The sequence below is a fragment of the Morone saxatilis genome, unplaced genomic scaffold, assembly GCF_004916995.1.
Source record: "Morone saxatilis isolate NCDOM2014 unplaced genomic scaffold, NCSU_SB_2.0 Contig2, whole genome shotgun sequence".
Classification (NCBI taxonomy): domain Eukaryota; kingdom Metazoa; phylum Chordata; class Actinopteri; family Moronidae; genus Morone; species Morone saxatilis.
Window position 1 is genome coordinate 13,509,141 of NW_023339762.1, and position 18,039 is coordinate 13,527,179.

General features: G+C 38.5%; 3 protein-coding genes across 4 annotated transcripts in view; 1 reads left to right on the forward strand and 2 right to left on the reverse strand.

Moving 5' to 3' along the window:
* Positions 1-539, forward strand: part of nat10 (N-acetyltransferase 10) — a gene marked incomplete in the record, with an annotated part of 8,365 nt that extends 7,826 nt beyond the window's left edge. The window contains 1 exon segment of the mRNA XM_035665295.1: positions 1-539.
* Positions 9-4,116, reverse strand: adal (adenosine deaminase-like). 2 transcript variants are annotated; one of them, XM_035665296.1, is made up of 10 exons: positions 3,937-4,116; positions 3,658-3,788; positions 3,463-3,523; positions 3,290-3,377; positions 2,940-3,021; positions 2,681-2,807; positions 1,579-1,659; positions 1,361-1,499; positions 1,176-1,276; positions 9-500 (listed from the first exon to the last, which is right to left on the reverse strand). In XM_035665296.1, exons 1-10 carry the CDS (start codon positions 3,979-3,981, stop codon positions 309-311), a joined length of 1,047 nt encoding a protein of 348 aa, XP_035521189.1. In that variant the 5' UTR covers positions 3,982-4,116; the 3' UTR covers positions 9-308. The 2 variants fall into 2 exon arrangements, with proteins under 2 accessions (XP_035521189.1, XP_035521190.1); XM_035665297.1 differs by having other exon boundaries at positions 3,658-3,808; positions 3,937-4,070.
* A 1,112-nt stretch (positions 4,117-5,228) lies between these two features.
* Positions 5,229-18,039, reverse strand: part of LOC118330239 (tyrosine-protein kinase CSK-like) — a 13,608-nt gene continuing 797 nt past the window's right edge. The window contains exons 2-13 of the mRNA XM_035664714.1: positions 12,014-12,108; positions 11,784-11,897; positions 11,540-11,652; positions 9,539-9,758; positions 8,399-8,492; positions 8,213-8,278; positions 7,785-7,884; positions 7,590-7,680; positions 7,425-7,498; positions 6,744-6,939; positions 6,569-6,655; positions 5,229-6,305 (exon numbers count right to left, since the gene is read on the reverse strand). Coding sequence (XP_035520607.1) covers positions 6,120-6,305; positions 6,569-6,655; positions 6,744-6,939; positions 7,425-7,498; positions 7,590-7,680; positions 7,785-7,884; positions 8,213-8,278; positions 8,399-8,492; positions 9,539-9,758; positions 11,540-11,652; positions 11,784-11,897; positions 12,014-12,028 — 1,356 coding nt within the window. The 5' untranslated portion in view covers positions 12,029-12,108 and the 3' untranslated portion in view covers positions 5,229-6,119. The remainder of the gene's footprint in view (positions 6,306-6,568; positions 6,656-6,743; positions 6,940-7,424; positions 7,499-7,589; positions 7,681-7,784; positions 7,885-8,212; positions 8,279-8,398; positions 8,493-9,538; positions 9,759-11,539; positions 11,653-11,783; positions 11,898-12,013; positions 12,109-18,039) is intronic.

Here is an 18,039-nt window from a genome sequence, read left to right on the forward strand (position 1 = left end):
CTTCATTCTTTTTAGTTCTGCTACCCACTTATACCGATGTTTCTACATTGTCATTACAAGTTTGTTGCTTTGATTTATGTTAAGTGCAACACTGCACAGATACTGTATATCAGCAGAAAATAACACACTTACTCGTACTAAATGGGTATTCCTTTACTATTGAGTATTTCAAACATTTTCACATATTTTTTAAGAGTTCCCTTTTAGTTGAGGTCATGATTTCTACAAAAACTTGTAAAAAGGTTAACAGAGATGTTTTTAAAACTGAAATGTGAGGTATATTGGTTTTTTAAGTTCCACTGAACAGGTCACTTGAACACCTGAGGCTGTAGATCAATCCACTTCTGCCGGAGCTGCTGTTTCACAGTGTCTGGTGCGAAGATACAGTCTATGGCCTGCTGGGAGAGCTTCCATACAGCTTCACGACTGAGACCAAACGTGGAAGCTGCCAGCTGATATTCCTTAGACAAGTCTGTGCAGAAGACTCCCTTATCATCAGTCTGTAATGTGACAAAGAATAAAAATTCATGGTAAACTTTGATTTTCTCACCATTAACTGTCATCTTAGTACCTATATAAATGATTTTTTTTTTTTTTTTAAAGGGAACTACTACTCAGCCTGTGAACACAGTAGTCAGGCTTGAGACTAAAAATTTGACAGGAAACTTTATAGTTTTAGTTATAAACTTAGAGCATTGGCATTAAACAATCAGTGAGAGACATCAATTTTGACTATTCTTTTTTTTAATATTACTTTGAAGCCCCCCAATGAAACTGCAATACTTAATTGTTGGGTACTCCTAAAAACAAAGCAAACCAAATATCTGATTATATATTCAACCTAAATAATTTTTAATCCTGCCCAAATTGTGTCCAAGTATCAAAAACAAATGCTTGGTTAAATTCTCAGTCTAGTTCAGTTGTGTTTTGTTAAATATTTAACTAATTAAATCAAGAATTGAGGCACAGTTTCTGTGACTATTCGTAAAAAGAAAAACATTTAATAAGTTTGGCTAAATTGGTTTTAAGCAAAAAACATGTTTCATCTATATCAAAGTAAGGAACCAATAAAGTTTCATTTTTGCATCAGTATTGAAACTTAAATATTTTAAATTCTACGCAGCCCTAATTTTAAAAGGGGGAAAAAAGTATTTGTGCAAAGAGAGGAAACTTACACAAATCACACTTGGATGTCCCAGCTTGTACCAGTATTCGAAATGATGTTTGGAGTATGACGGTACAGTTTGTCCTTTGACATTTGATGTCAGACATAGCTCTACAAGAAAAAGAAGGTTGAGAAATCAAAAAACAAATCACTTCAGTGTGCACAGAAGATAAAATAATTTCATCTCAGTCTTACCCAGCGGTATGTTGTTCTTCACTACTTTGTCAACAAGACTTTGAGATCCACCCACGTCAGGATGCAAGAAGGTGCCGTGACCGATCCTGTCTGGAGGAAGATTCAACAGCAAATCTGACTCCTCCAGCTGTGACCGTACCTGCAACAGTTATTGTTGTAATGTCAGAGCACTCACAGATAACAGAAAACAAATAACATTAAAAATGTTGTGGTCATACTTCTGAGAGGTGCAGTGACAACTTCAGACCATAGTTCTTGGCCCTCTGTAGAGCAGGAAATAGGTCTTTGCCATGGCCAACCTTAAAATGAAAACCACATTATTTAACAGGAAAGACTTTGACAAAATCCAGCATCTGTGATGGAAAAACACACATTTTTGCCTTAAAATATTCCAGATAGTTTTGATTTGATTTGCTGAAGTCTGAAGTCATAAACGGTATTGGACCATTCAAAAAAACACAATGAATTTGTGCCACTCAGACTGACAAATATTTACATTTGAAGAACAGTGTGAACAAGTGTAAAACAGCAAGCACACAAGAGAGACCCTGTTAACATTAGTTTATAATTGAGCTCCACCACACTGCTGGGATACGAAACAGTAATGATACCACAGCTTTATGGAAAGATCACACTTCAGATAAGAGACAAAGCTTTTGTACTATAAGAAAACTGAGTGTACACTATACTAGAGTACCAAAAATAAAAGTAATCATTCTGCGTAGGTTGCGACCTGTAAGAAGTATTTCAACAAGGGATTTAACGATATATTGCCAGACTGTTAAACTGCGATACAAATATGTTAAAGATTCAAATTGGTGAGATGAAAAATGAATCGTGACATTAAAAAGGCACAAAGAGTTCCGTTTCACTTTTACAAAGAAAAGGAAATGTACATTGTTTATGCAAGCTTATACACTACCTTGGAAATGAAAATGTATTCTATAATTTCATAAAGAAAATACATTTTGTAGATTTTGTCTGAGAAACCTTTTTCGGTCACTTCGATCTCATTTTGTTCTAAATCTTATTGTGTAACTTTGCGTTAGTTTTTATTTTGTTTTTAAACCAGTTTCAGTTCAGTTTCCAGAGTGGGGTTTGCTTGTTTCAGTTAAGCTTTTATTTTCTTAAAATGTTTAGTTTTAGTTTAGTTTTTATTAGTTTCAGTGTTACTTTTAGGTCTCGTGAATTGAATCCAATCGTTAGTTGAGTTCAGCGTCTCTAACTTTAACGTTACAACTCTTCTAGCTATCTAGTGGGTGTTTTAACTCTAATGAGGCATAATACTTGGAATAAAAAAGTCCCACATGGCTGACTGACCGTTGGATCTCCACTGAGGTCGAGTCCCACCACCAGACCACCAGAGGACAGCATGAACTCCTCAGCCAGCTTCACCGTCTCCATTGCTACTTCAGTCCCATTCCTGCGGTCAATCGCCACCAGAAACCTTCACAACAAATGGGCTCGTTTAGAAGCAAACACTGCTGTGGGCAGCACTCGAGTTAGTGGATCATCACAGTAAAACACTTTGTAATATCTTTGGTGGTTTTCTCACACACACTGAAATAACACAGCTTACCGGACATCAATGTCCACTCCCTCGTTTTTACACTGTTGGATGGCTTTGATGATAGTTTCTACATATCCTTTTTTTGTCAACCCTAGGACAAAAGATAATAAACCTGTAAGCCTAACAATAATAATAATAATAATTATAATAATTATAATACTTATAATAATAATAGACAGCAGCCATTTTGACATGAAATAGTAACAGGTGTTACCAGTGATACTGATTAACTTTAATTACCATCATTGGTATCACCGGTGATTCCCCTACTATTTCATGCCTCCTGTGAAAAAGCTCTATTTGGTAAAACCATCATGCCATCAATGTGTGTATGTTGGGCTCCACGTTGACATCCGTACCTGTGTTTTTCTCCTCCCTTGGGGTACTTCTCAGTTCTAAATATTTGACACCATCCGCTGCAAACTCCTTGATAACATCTGTAGCCACCTGGAAAGAAACAAAGATCTCCTGAAGACTGATACCCTGGGGTGACAAAATGAGAGAAGCAACAACACAAACAGCCCTTCCTCACCATCAGGATATCCTCCTCGGTGTCCACCAGCTGATGGATGACCTTGAAGACCTGAAAACACCTGCGGACATGCGCGCCATGTTGTTTTAATGCTGATCCCCCTTTCCCCATTATCAGTTCCCTATTGTCAAACCTGAATACAGTGAACACAAACACACACATACATGAAGAACATCTACTCAAAGTCACACTCACTCGTCCAGTGTCCTCCGCTGGCCTTTGCCGATAGCAGTCATGCTGTGTTCAATGTTCAGATGCGGTTTTCGGACGATGAGTTTCTCGATGGTTTGGGAGCTGACGGATCCGTTGAGGTGAGCGTGCAGCTCCTGGTCACAGCCGAAAAACGCTGACGTTAGCATTAGCTTGCTCACACACACACACATATGTTACCGACATTTAACTGTCTTTAAAACTCTCACCCAGTAGATGTTTCCTCTCTTTTAAAGTGTTTTTAATAACACGTTTGTGACTTACCACCTTTGGCAGCTGCCGATAAAAGACATCAGCTTCATTTTCCATCAAAGAGTCCAACAAAAGTCCAACAAAAGTCCAACAAAAGCCCGGGTAGAGTCAGTCTGAGCCCCGAGTTGTTACCTGTCACATAACGCTGACAACCGCCTTTGTTTTCAGGCTACATTTTCCTGTAGCACCACCAAGTGCAACAGAGAAATAAGCCCCCCACCCTCACAAAGGTTCCGCTATCTCCGCCGTATTAAAACCTTTGTAATCCCTTCAGATTCTTTCTTCATAAATTCAAACTTTATTATTTGTTAATCATAATTTATTTATTTATTTATTTATGTGTTCTTTACGTGAATTGTTCTAATTTATTCTCTATCAGCAGATTACTCAATCTGGAAATACAGTAATACCTTAAGCGCCAGACTTTTTCTCCAAAGACATTGTTTTTGGTTTCTTTCTTACATAATAAAGACAATGACTTTTGTTTCCTCATTAATTCATTTTTTTTATGGCTGCATACAAACATACATATATCTTACCCTCCTTTAAGGTCCAGTGTGGAGGGTTTAGTGACATCTAGAGGTGTAGTTGCAGATGGCAACTCCCTCACTTATGATTTGTACTGTTCTTTTATTCTTTTATTTTATTTTGAACATTTTTAGAAGTGATATATATTGCATGGTGTGCATAAAGCTTTACTATTAGTTTGGACACATTGAGGCTTCAGTTAGCAAAGATTTAGCCAGATGGAGCGGTTGTCATCCTAAAAATATTTGAATGCTTTTTTTCACTTTGCTACATCTAATGGATGTAATTACTCTGCAGAAGAGTGGAAACTATATAATACCAGCATTGGAAGATGTTTTCAGATTTCAGATTTTCAGAAGTAGCATTACGAAACTATACAAATACAAGCAATATTAACAGCAAAATATACTCGTATTATCAAGATTATGCAGAATGTCCCATTTCAGAACGTTAAATTACATAAATGATGCCTAACTGCATTATTACTGATGCATTTATATATAATCAGCATTTTACTTTGCATACTACTTTGTATGGTACTGGGTAGTTTAATATATAAAAATGCCTCATAGTTTATAAGATGATTTGTTTGTAAACTTTTAACGGCACAGATAAAGCTCAGAATTGTTCTGGTACTAATTGTAAGTGCAGTATTTGAGTAATTTACAGTATGCTATTTACTGCTTCAATATTAAATAGCAAATACATTAACAACTTTGATTTTTAAAAAAGGGCATATTAAAAAGTTTCTCACTATTACAAAAACAATTTCAAAATGTTTTTGTTTTTTTATTGGTGAAAATGGCAGCACAGTAAAATTATTAACATTCTCCATTTCTCATTACATACAAGAGCCCGACAATTTGGTTAAATCCAAAGATTCCCAAAATAAAAATGAATGGAAGATTCTGTACATGGGAATGATTCCTACAAGACTGAGCTGCATGATGTTGTTACATCAGTAGTAAAGGTGACATTTGTCCAACCTTGTGCTTCCTTTTTTGACTTACACAGGGATCCAAAAGTAGCCATGACATATTTAAAAATCACATAACAATTTAAAAAATAAAGCTGCATAATTATAGTTATTTTTTTAACTTAGTCCTTTTAACAAAATAATTCAACATTCATGCAAAAATTATGTACCTGGATATTGTCAAAGATAATACAGCAAGTAATGACATATCGAAGTTGTATTCCTACTTGAAGCGCCTTTTCTCTTTCAACGGATACACTGGATTCAGTCGCTGTAGTCAAAAAATGAACTGTCTACATGTTCATAAAAATGAAATGATGCCATCAATGTGACCAAGTAAATCAACATACAGGACATAAAATACATTAAAAAAAACAGGTCAAGGCACTGTGGCTCTGAGGCAGCACTGTGTTCTAAGGAAAGACTCACTGATATGACAGTTAATAATTCACTCTTGATAACTGAGCACAGAAAGACTTACTAGAGTGACTGTGCCAGTAATTAAGAGTTACTGCATTTTGAACAGTTGAGGGATGTTGGTCAGAAACATAAACTTAGACAGATAATGTGTGAAATAAACTTTGTTGCCAAATAATAAAAAAATAAAAGAGAATTTGTCCCATGTTACGGTCCAAGTGGTCAAAATGAAGGAGGAGAAGAGTCACTTTTTGTGTCTGTTCTGTCAGGTCTCTCATTGTTTTTTTCCCATCCCTTGGCTGATATGTTGTAGCCACTCCTTCAACATCTGAAAGGTTGGTCGGGCAGCAGGATCCAGGTTCCAGCACTGTTTCATGATGTTATACACAACTTCAGGACAGCCATCTGGACAATCCATCTTGTATCCCTTCTCCACTCGAGGCACGACGTCTTTTAATGGCTAGAGAATGGATGAGAGTTGTTGGTAGAAAGAAAACGCATTAAAGAATATATACAGTACTTTTTCATCAATATTTGAATTTTTGTCTTTTTAAAAAAATAACCCATTACTTCATTCTATGTATTGTACAATTTAAGCAGATAAGTTATACATTCTCAAGTATTACTGCAATAGGAAGGAGTCTAGACTGTAAATGTTGTTGAGTCATCTTAAAGCCCTAATATTATCTGTATTTCTCTTTCCAAAAAGATACTGATACTTACAATTCTTGGGTAAGGCACTCGGCCAAAAGAGTAAATCTCCCAAAGCAAAATACCGTAGCTCCAAACGTCTGATTTGGTGGAAAATTTCTACGGATTAAGAGAAAAACATACATGTAGGAGTTTATTTCCAGCACACTACTCGACATGGTAGAAGTCCTTTCAAACAACAGTGTACCTTTTCTCTCAGGGCCTCTGGTGATGTCCACTTTACAGGCAGCTTAGCGGTATCCTGAGTGGAGGAGGCCTCCTTGGTCAGACCGAAGTCACTGACTTTGGCCTTGTTGTCTTCTGACACAAGAACGTTGCGGGCTGCTAAGTCTCGGTGGACAAAGTTATTGGCCTCCAGGTACGCCATGGCTTCACATACGTCTCTGTAAAAGAACGAGAAAAGAAAGTTAAAAATGTGAAGGGAATCTCTCTTCAAACTCTTAATCCTTTGGGTCAAAAACATGCAGTACAAATGTCCTCATGATCCAACAGAACATGGACAATCTTACAGGGTAGACTGTGGATGGTTTTGTTTACACTCAGTGTGTCTCAACTACAATGAGTTTACCCATAAGACCCGACAAACAGGCTCAATGCATCTCCAACTTTGCGAATTCGCAATGCTGATTTGTTTTGGTACTGGTTGCGGCCTTTTACAGTATATTTTTACAATATGTGGAATTGCATGAAACTGAGAGATACTGTAGCTGTTCATGTATGTTTGGTCCATTTTTAAGACAGACCTACAGTATGTGCAAGTTTCATTTACAAACACATTAAGTATATGGACACACAAAACTCCACAGTCTACCTTTAATACATAATAAATATAGATACTGTATTAAAAGACAACTGCAGTCATACGCACAGTGTAAAATTAAGGAGAGCTTCTCCACCAAGTACTGTCCGGCCTCTCGAACGCAAGTAGTCAACCAAACACCCCTGAAGCAAACAAACAGAAAAAACATGTGACATCTTTACAACAGTACTCTGGGATGTTGACAAATGATCCGACAGACAGTCTGCAACCTACCTTGGCCATGTACTCAGTAACTATAAACAGACTCCCGTTCTCCTCTACAATCACTCCAAGAAGCTGTACCAGGTTATCGTGCCGTAGTTGCCTGAAGAAGGAGAGGAGTGCAGACACATGTTATTTGGTTTAAATGTTACTTGTTTATTCATGTTTATTATGAAAAAAAACGACAAAATGTGTAATTTTCCTTACGTCATGACAGAAGCCTCTGCAATAAAGGCCTGTGCTGTAGCATCATTTTTTATGCACTTCACAGCTACTTTAGTCCCTCTATAGTCTCCAACCATAACATCTGGAATGAACACAAACAATGAACTGATCAGCGAAATTACCATTTATTTGACACTGAGCTGAAAATAGACACAAATGTAACACATTAATGGTTACTTTGTTATATCTGGAAATAAGTTGAATACTAGCTGGTCCTGTTAAGATTCTTTTAACTTTTTAACATTTAGCGCGTTATTCGCTGGTACAACAGCAACAACAAAAACTTGCACTTAAACCATACGGGACATTAGGGAATATTTTTCATTGTTAAAAGTTATTGACTTAGTATGTAAGTCACTTGTACTATGCAGTGTAAACTTAACTTTATATGTGAACCTGAAGCTACTTACCTCCAAACTCCCCTTTTCCAATAACCTGCTGCAACTTGAGGTCCTTTCTGCTCATCGACCAACCACCTGTTGGCCATTTAAAGAGGGAACAGCTGAATCATTACAGGCTCACAGACGCACTTCTCAAAAGGCTACAATGATGTAGTTGCATACATAATTGTGAAGGAGTGACAAACTAAGACTTACTCCTGGAAAACTCATCCTGGGCAGCCACCGTCCCCTCCTCCAGCTTTGGCTTCATAAGTATGGTGCACAGGCCATCGGCATCTTTGGTGTAGTGCTACAAACAAAGCAAAACCAGAAGATAAACAAAAGCAACATGAAAATAAAGAGGAAACACCATGTTAAGGGCTCACCAAAGGCTGCATTTAACCTTATAAACAGTGGTGTAGTGCAGGAACTTCGTATACCCACTTCTACATCCCTAGTGTTTAAAACACAGGACATCTATGCTTTGCTGGATGGGCCGCTTTAAAAGAACAGTGGGGGCATAAATGAAGAGTATACCCACTTCTCCAAGCAACAATACACTACTGCTTATAAAAGAACCCTTGAAAACACTAAAACCACTTTCACTACATCATTGGCTAAATGATTTGTCAGGAACCCTCCACCTGGACAGTGGCTGATGGGTACAACTGTAGGTTGCCATTTTTTTCCCTCTCCTTCTTATTTACTTTCTACTGTTTTGTCAGCTTGTAAACTCTTCACCATACTAACTTCTCGGTTGTTCTGTCTCCTGTTGTACTCCCGTTATTCTGTGGGAAATGTAAGCATACAACTGTACCAACTGTCTGAACATTAACAGGGCTTCAATAAAAATCTATATGATAAACAATACCAGCATTAAAGTTCAGAAGCAATAAAATTCTAAGCAGTGCTTCAGAATGGCCGATAGAGGGGTGTATAGTCAAATTAGCAAAAGATATGATGGACGACTGACAAAGCTTTCTTTTAAATAGGTCATACTGAACTTTCTTTACTTGACTTTATTATATACTCTTCCTCCTAATCATCTATTTGACTCTGTAGAATAAATAGTAAGCTTCTGTTTAAAATAAGCGTGTCACACAGGAAAATAAGTAAATTTGAGAGTAAAAGGCCTGGTATCTTTGAGGTACTGTGAACCTCTGCATACTGTTCACTCTTCCTCTTTGACACTTCCTGTTCATTTGTTCCAGGAACTGTATGTGGTCTATGTGGTAGCACAGACACGGGCACTCTAAAACAGGAAAATGCAACACACATACAGTAGACGGCAGCTCTTTATAGTACCAGAGCAAACACTAGAAAACACCGTGTTGTATTTATAAATGTATGTATTACCTCAACCAGTTGCATGAGGTTTTCGAAGTACCCCTCGTTATCGATAGTGAGTTTGCCGTTGTGGTAGATGATGCGGTAGTGCTCCACCTTGCCATCACAGCTCACACACAGGGTGTAGTCGCCGGGGAAGTTTGTGCTCTCTCGCACCAAAAACAGGCCCGTTTCAGGAGGGTAAAGCAACCGCTCTGCTTGGTCCCGCGTTATCTTCCCGTGAAACCATCTGGGAGTGAAAGAACCAAAGAGTTAACGGGCGTCCTGTACAACTCTGTCACCCACACTAATCTCATTCGCTGTTAATTAACAAGCACTGTATAGTATCGGCTTTCACACCAACACAGTATTTATTTATTTTTTTGGTTTGGTTTTATTTTGCATTTTCATTTTACACGTGTTGTCTCTTTCCTGTTTTTATGTTGTAATGCACTTTAGAAAAAATACTTATGTAATAAGCACTATTATTACATATATATTTTACTTTTCCATGACATTTGAACAGGGCCTCACATTTGGAAACTGGCTCATGTGCTTCCCGCGTGACCTTTACATTATCTTCAAATGTTTCTGTTCTTGCTAGTTGTTCTATGTGCTGGATTGTCATTTTGAGAATGAATATTTTCTAGTTAACGTCAAAATTCAAAATGACTATAGATGTTGGTTTCAGTGTAATATTTCACTGGTTTATACTTCTGATAAGATTCATGTTTCTTATTTTTTCTGTAGTTGTGTAGTTAATATTATTAATACATATATATATCTTTTTTGTGGACTAATTTTAATAATATGTAAGTTTATTGTTAGTCTTACTGTTTTCTATTCACTAATGCTTTTGAATTCTATTGGATAAGTTGAGAGGAATTCATTCCTTAATAATATATTTCATATTTTAATAATAGATTTTTCCCCCACATAACACAAACACTGTTCTGTAGAGGAGGTATCGATCGAGGTATAGATTACAGTAATTTGCATATCTACTGTGACCAGTTTTATTATGAGCGGATCACAGAATAAACAGTAAATTCATTTGCATATGGCGCCATTAAATTATATTTAAATATCACAAAGAACGCCTTGTTAGGTTGTTTTGACTGAAACAGAAGCAGCTTTGCTCTGACTTGTAGGAAGAGGATTTTCCTTTCTTTTCTGTATTTATAGACAACACTGCCTCCACTCAGAGGCCCCCTAGATCCCCTCTGTCATTCAACTCTGACATTCATTACAGGCGATATTCACAACAATGACAAGTGGAAGTATGGATAAATGATAAGATCAGTTCCTCAACTTGTGTTTGTTCTGTTAACATTATTTGTTAGTTTAGCTGAAAACTAGGTGTTTCTGTACTAGAGAATGGATGCTCGGCCACACTATGAACATACATACACATACTAACTGAGGATTTATGGTCAATTATGGGTAGCTCATATATGGTAGTAAGTGTCCTAATGGCTATATTTTGTCCATTATGTTTTCTTTTACCTTTCTTTGAATTCCTTTGGCCACTGGTTGTTGGTCTAAGTGGGTCTGTCTACATCAAGCCATACATGTCATAGTTTTGTGATCAAGGGATCTATAAATAAACCTGTCATTCATACATGAGCACAAGCATGCACACTGAAACCCGCCATGTGGTCAAACAGGGAGATTTTTGAGATTACTTGATATTGAGATAGAAAAGAAACAACAGGAAATTGCTCACAAAAGCTGAGCTAGAAACAGACACAAGTGCACTGCAATTACAACACAGCCCGACCCAACTCTGGTCTCCATTCACATAACTACAGCAGCACTGCCTCAACAAATAGGCCATCTGCCTACAGCAACCACAGAGCCATAGGAAGAGGGCACAGTCGAGCTATTTTAGCCACTGCTGCAGACAAAGCATAAAGCTGGTAGGGGGGCAAACGTTGAGATATAGACAGCAGATACATAAACCTTATCCTGTTTGAAAGTGAAAGATTAACAGCATCAGAACTAAATAAAGCACGATAACTGTATACTCACGGCATTAGACTCAGCTTGCCTCCAGATTTCACACCTTCCCTTTTCTGAACATAGTTGGCTGGAATTGTTCCCTCGCGACCTGCAGAATTTTTAGCTTTGTACCAGTTTGGATCCTGCAACAGAAAATGCCAGAAATTGTGAAACTGTTTCGTATCAGTGTCAAATTCACATACTGCACCACAAGTCAGACTCCATCTTTATAGGAACATAAACTAGGCCAGAAATGTAGCTTATGAAACGTTACCTTTGTGACGACAATAATAGTCAACACATCCCCTTTGTTAAAAGGCAGGTCCTGTTCTGATGTGCCTTTGAAGTTGTACCTGGCCACACACTCTGTGCCCTGTGGCCATGGAGTCTATGGGAACATGGGCAGATCACTAATCAGTGAACAGATTAACAAATTACTCAACAGACATGTCTCGTTGGAGTTTAAGCGTGCACCACTGTTTGTACTCCAGAGGGTTATCTTACCTGGACCTCTGTCATGGTGAGGCGGTTAAATCCTCTCACAGATGTTTTCTAGCTGCTATCATTAGAGCTGGTAAACACACACACACCTACAGTACCTATGAGGAGAAAGAGAATTTAGTCAGTACTGACGCCCCCGCTTCTGTGATCACTTCACCACAAATACATTCTGGACAGAAGACTGTGGATTTGTGGTTCTGCTGTGCAGGGGTACATGAGAATTCTTAGCAAACAAGTCAGCTATTATCAGAACACACTACAGTAGCATCAGATCAGACAGTGTCAGTAAAAATAACTTGCTGATACAGAAAGCAGAACTAACAAGTCTTCTTTTTTTAAATCACACTTTCACAACTAGGGCAGAATGTTTCCATGACGCAAGTTTCAACTTGTAGATGGACAAATAAGACAAATTAAAAACTCAGAAATATACTACGACAGATATTTTGGCTAATAATAATAATATTCCACTCTGATGAATAAAAAGAATAAACCTTTGCACTTTGTATTCCATATGGTAACCCGGTTCGCGTTGACCAAAAATGGACACACACTGGTTTTTCCAGCTAAACCCCAATGACTGGGCCTTGTATAAATTAAGATAGCTCTCCTCGACGCTGGAATGCAAACTTGTGGTGAGATCTGACCAGGCCTGAGGGACTCATCCAGCCCAGCATTTCTTTACATCAATAAAGCAGCCACTGTGACTGTAGCCTTAGCCGTGAGTCACTCTGGGCAGTGTTTCCATGATACACGCACAACAAATTAGAGCAGAGGTGTTACAGTGGAATGATGATGGCTATGGATTAAGTCATGCTCAATATCCTCCCCTCGCTCTCTTCTACTCAGAACCCCATTTCCCCTCTTCCTGTATCAGTTCCCATGGACTGACACATGGGAACTGATACCGGAAGAAGACTCCAATAGATCCGTCACTTTACATGAGGTCACATCCTCTGACATGTCCATTACTACGACATCGACTTCCTGTATGAGAGCACAGATTTAGAATACTCCAACATTAGGGTGGGGTTTTTAGAAAGATGAATGATACAATAGATACTCTGCTGATATCACTCTCCAAACTCTTCCTTTTAAAAGCATATTTCTTTCCTTCGAAAACATAATCTGACATGGCACACATTTAAAAAAAACACAGACACCAAATGGGAGACTAAAAACTCTCATGTGTCCCAGAGAGGACTGTCATCACTCAGTTTGATGAGGATGTGGCGGATGTCGTCCCCAATGGAGTACTGCAGCTGTCTTTCTGTATCGAGGGACAGAACTGTCCAGATACATTTCCCACGCCCATCAAGCCAGCAAGGACACCCCTACTTTGCCTCTGCTCATCTCAGCCCATTCTTTCTATATTACACATATAGAGAAAGAAATAATGTAACCCATTCTGAAGAAAACCAAACCAACTTCCCCAGGTGACCCCTATTCAGAGATGTAACAGTCATGCGTCAAAAGTAGTTCAACAAAAGTGTCTTTCACTTCTCAAACTGCCTCAACTAAATATATTAGAGGCCTGGAAGGCTAAACATTTTCAGTTTTTCACAAGAAAAAAAGGAAATATTAGAGAAAAGTCAGAAGAAAGTACAAACATGAAGTAGAAGAAAACATATTTTTGCTTTCTGTCCAATCTCATGAATCAGCTCAGATGCTTCTTACGACCCCTCCCAAGTTGGAAACCACTGTACTAGATAAAAAAGCAGTAGTGGAAACGTCACGTGCATTCACTCAAGTGCCATTCTGACTTATTTGTGCTCTACTTTATTTATTATTATTTAAATGTTATGCTACTTTATACTTTTTACTTACTACCATGTAAATGTCAATGCAGTGTTATACAGTAGGTTAGATTAGAAAATTAGCTCTACGGCAGCCAGCTACAACATAAAAATACAGCGTACATGTTACTTAATCAATAATAATATAATAGTATAAATATAATGTAACAACGACAGAGCTTATTTCATATGCATGGTGAGTACTTTTATACTTTAAGTACACTTTCTTGACAATACTTATGAATGAATGTATTTTACTTGTAACTCCCTCTGATTTTTTATCAGTAGTGGAAGTATTACATAAAAGCAATACCACAATTTAAAAATACTCAGAGGACCACAGACGTTTACCAAGACCAGTGTCTGGTCAAGACAGTTCACTCTGAATCACAAATGTCAACCTCCTAGTGGCACTAGAAGTTGGGTCATGGGATTAACAAAGTCAGTAGGATTCATCCCTTGCGGACCATGAATGTCTGTACAAAATGTAATGTAATGGCTTCTTCAGTCTGGACCAAGGTGGTGGGTCGACCAGGGCTGTGTAGTGCTAAGAATGTAGCGATATGATACCTATCACAATACAGGCGTCACGATTCAATATATTACGATATATTGCAATTTAAATAAACAAGTTTTAGAAAAACTGTCATAGCACAACAAACACACCACCATATACAATCGGGGTACAAAAGCAATCATAGCAATGGGATCTGCATTTGTACTTATCAACGCTGCTATCTAGCAGTTGGGGGTATAAATAAAATAATTGATACTGTGTTTTTGAGAATTAATACAATAACACAAAAAAAAAATATCCTGAAACAATATTTTTTTAAACCCCTGGGGTTGACCGATGTTGCCACATTGCGACGGTGGCTGAAACCCTCATCTAATGTAAGTCGGAATTCCGATCTTTAACTAAAATCCCAGTATGAGTTATAACCTGAAGCAGGAAGTCATGCTCATGATGTTCTGAAAATAGCAAAGCTATCCGAGTTTATTGATTGCAAAAGAATATGTCTGGGCAAAGTCTTTGGTGAGGGAGCAAAGTGATCTCACCGAGTGAGGAATGGATGAACGGGGCCAAGGCCGACAGACAACAGCACTTTTTAATTCATCTCTTTTGGGACAGTGAATGCATCTCAGCAGCAGGCCACCAACAGCTGACTGGATGGGACAGAACTCAGTCTGTCATGGTGTCACATTGCCATTTTCAGAGAGCTCTACATGGAACCACAGCTTGCTCATTTCAGCAAGTGGACAAGGCTGTCATTGTGACTCGGTCAAGTTTCTACTGACCCCTGGGCTTCTTCTGTCTCATTGAGAAGTCAATCATCATCAGTCTGTCCAGCCAGTAGCTTTAAGGGCAGCAATGCTTCAATACTGCAGGTCTGGAGACATGACTTCCACATTTTATTCAGCGAGTACAATCAACTTGTTTCTACTGCTCTGTTATCATCGTAAGAAATCTGCTTTAAACATAGAAAAAGAAAACCTCACAATTACCCCAAAACGCCATGACAGAGCAACTGAAGCAAATTATTAGTATATCGGATTGAGAGATGTTGTCTACGACCGGAGAAGCAATGCATGACATCAGGGTTCTAAAAGCAAAAGGAAGCCATCAAAGTCAGTGAGAGACCAAAACCGAAATTTCACAAGTAACTAATAAATAGAGGTGGTATCTCTTCAAATAACTCATATAGCTATACAGTCCAATTTTGCGTATTCCTGGCACCCACAACAATCGTATTGTTCAAACCGGTTGATCAACATTTGAGTCTTGTCTTATGCAAGTCCGTCACAGCCTGAACGGTACAAATCAGTGGTAGCCTGACTGCACGAAGCAAGACAGGACAGGAATGTAGGAATATCTTCTTCGGCCTTGTTTAAATTTGCCACTCCCTCGTCTATCTGCAGACAAAACCTGACGTGAACAAGAAAATGCTGATCATGCAAGTGTTGCAAAAGCTGTTGTGATATTAAGGTGCTGTAAATAGATGGCATTTGTCACTCATAAGCATATAACATTTAATTTTACTCCACTACATTTAATTCAAATATTGCACTTTTTACTCCACTATATGTAACATTTTACATTAAAAAATAAAATAAAACTTATAATAATCTTATAAAATAAATTAATTGTTAAAGAATAAATGAGTCGCTCAAATTCTTTTTGGCTTGTGACTCCTTAGAATGAAGCAGGATCTTCTAAGGACTTATGGTCACATTTCAGATGTCTATGAGTTGTTTCATTCTACCACAAAGACCACAGAAGAGCCCAAACAATTAATAGGAATTTGTGTATCAATGTTTTTTTTCCATCCGCCATGCTGCACTAATCACCTCACAACCCCTCACATTTATCTTGTGACTTGTCAAAGGGGCCTGACCCAATAGTCAGTCTAAACTAGCACGACCTCCACAAGCTACACAGTAAAATGCTGCTTACAGTAATATTGTGATATTTAATAATATCACTTTCAGGGGCCATTTATCTATATAACAAGTACTTTTACTTTTGATATTTTAGTGTTATCTGTATTTTGCTGATAATACTTTTGTGCTTTTACATGTACAAGTACGATTTTGAATGCAAAGCTTTTATTTGCATATAAGTATTTTTACATTAATGTATTAGTAACTTTACTTTACTAAAGGATCTGAATCCTTCTTCCACAACTTGTAGTAAGACCTTCCAGATGAGCATCATGTCTGTGCAGCCGTGTGCATCCCTCTTCTATGTGCAGCAGGAGGCCCTGGGTAATCTGCCCCTCATCCTGACCCTCCAGCCTGAGGATGCTCTGCGGCTGCTTTGATGCCACTGCCATGTTATCATCACCATTACAGCAGCAGGGTGGCAGGGCCAAGTGCAGACAGAAGGAAACAATGATTTCTGTCCATATCCACTGAGCTTTTATCTGGCAGGTACACACAGACCAACACACCGATTGGTGAGAAACGAGAAAACGTATAGAAATATAGAAGAGCACATGCCAACAGTTCACCCAGCTGGGTCTGACGTGCTGCAGATGTTCTTGAGGAGCCTCAGGGGAGGAAATCACCTCTGCCTCTGGGACAACAGCTGGATTCTGGTGGAGCAGCGCTGCTCAGTGAACCAACTGTTTGTAGGATGTAAGAGAGGAAGTAGAGTCCAGTGGTAGGCCCTGCAGTACAGGCCATCATTGTATCACTTTAATGACTTTCAGTTTTGACTGTGAGCCTCTGTAATACAAGGCATGAAAGCAAATGGCAGTTTATCATAAATAAACACAAAACTTAATACTAAAAACAAAGTTGTTTCAGAGTAACAGGAAGAGGAAAAATCAATGATTGCTAGTCAGGGAAATTCCCCTTAATTTGCTATCCAGTAATTAGTAAACTTTGCATTTTACTATCCAAAGTTCAAACAGAACAATGGCAGTCTTGACACCCATGACACTTTGGGTAACTTATCATTTTACAAAGCCAGCTCATTGAAAAAAAAAAAAAACACCATGCAAGGCAATGCTGCCTTCCCTGAGCAAGTGGACGGACACTTCCGTGCTGTGCACACCATGCAGTGCAAGACTGCTCTGCTGATGCAGCCGTGCACAACACATTACAGGGTAGCAGCTATGCTTTGCTGTGGTTTCATAAGCTCAATCCTTCTTTACAGTTTTGTCACACTCTAAAAAGAAGAATCCTCTCCAGGCTCTCAGGCTGTTGCAGCACCAGACTGGCTTCAGTCCTTTTTCACTAAGTTGCTGACCTTTGAGGAAATTCCTGTGTCAGCCAGAGCGACATCACCCCGAAACTGACCCGATAGGTCCCCAGTTTCTCTCTCTGACAAATTGTGCTTTCAGTGAACTTTTTGTTTTCTGTTTGGCACTTTCTATTAAATGCATTGGGGGCTTATCCAAAAAAAAAAGTGATTGTTTCCTATGGATGACAGGCTGATGAGGAAAATAAAGCAAAAATCAAACTGCGTGTCATTGCCATTTAATAATCACCCTTTGAGAGTCACACATTTCCGCAAGTTGCAGCCGGATCTGCAAAGCCAGCCTTCAGCCTTAAAAAATAACGACTCAAAGAGCCAAGGCTCTGACAGGTCGGATGCATGCTCACCATCTTGAGTCAGCAGAGTATGATGACCATATATCTATCCACATTATTTACCAGGTTGTGAAAGACAGCTGCATGATGCAACCGCTGCACCCCAGGAGTCAGAGGAAATGCAGACATTTGGAG

What these genes read in the sequence shown, in the direction of transcription:
- adal (XM_035665296.1), bottom strand. Translation starts at nt 3,981, where the DNA reads ATGGAAAATGAAGCTGATGTCTTTTATCGGCAGCTGCCAAAGGTG. An exon ending in ATCGGCAGCTGCCAAAGGTG is followed by an intron (nt 3,789 to 3,936) that starts GTAAGTCACAAA and finishes GGCTGTGACCAG; the next exon opens with GAGCTGCACGCTCACCTCAA. An exon ending in CCGAGGAGGATATCCTGATG is followed by an intron (nt 3,378 to 3,462) that starts GTGAGGAAGGGC and finishes GTTTCTTTCCAG; the next exon opens with GTGGCTACAGATGTTATCAA.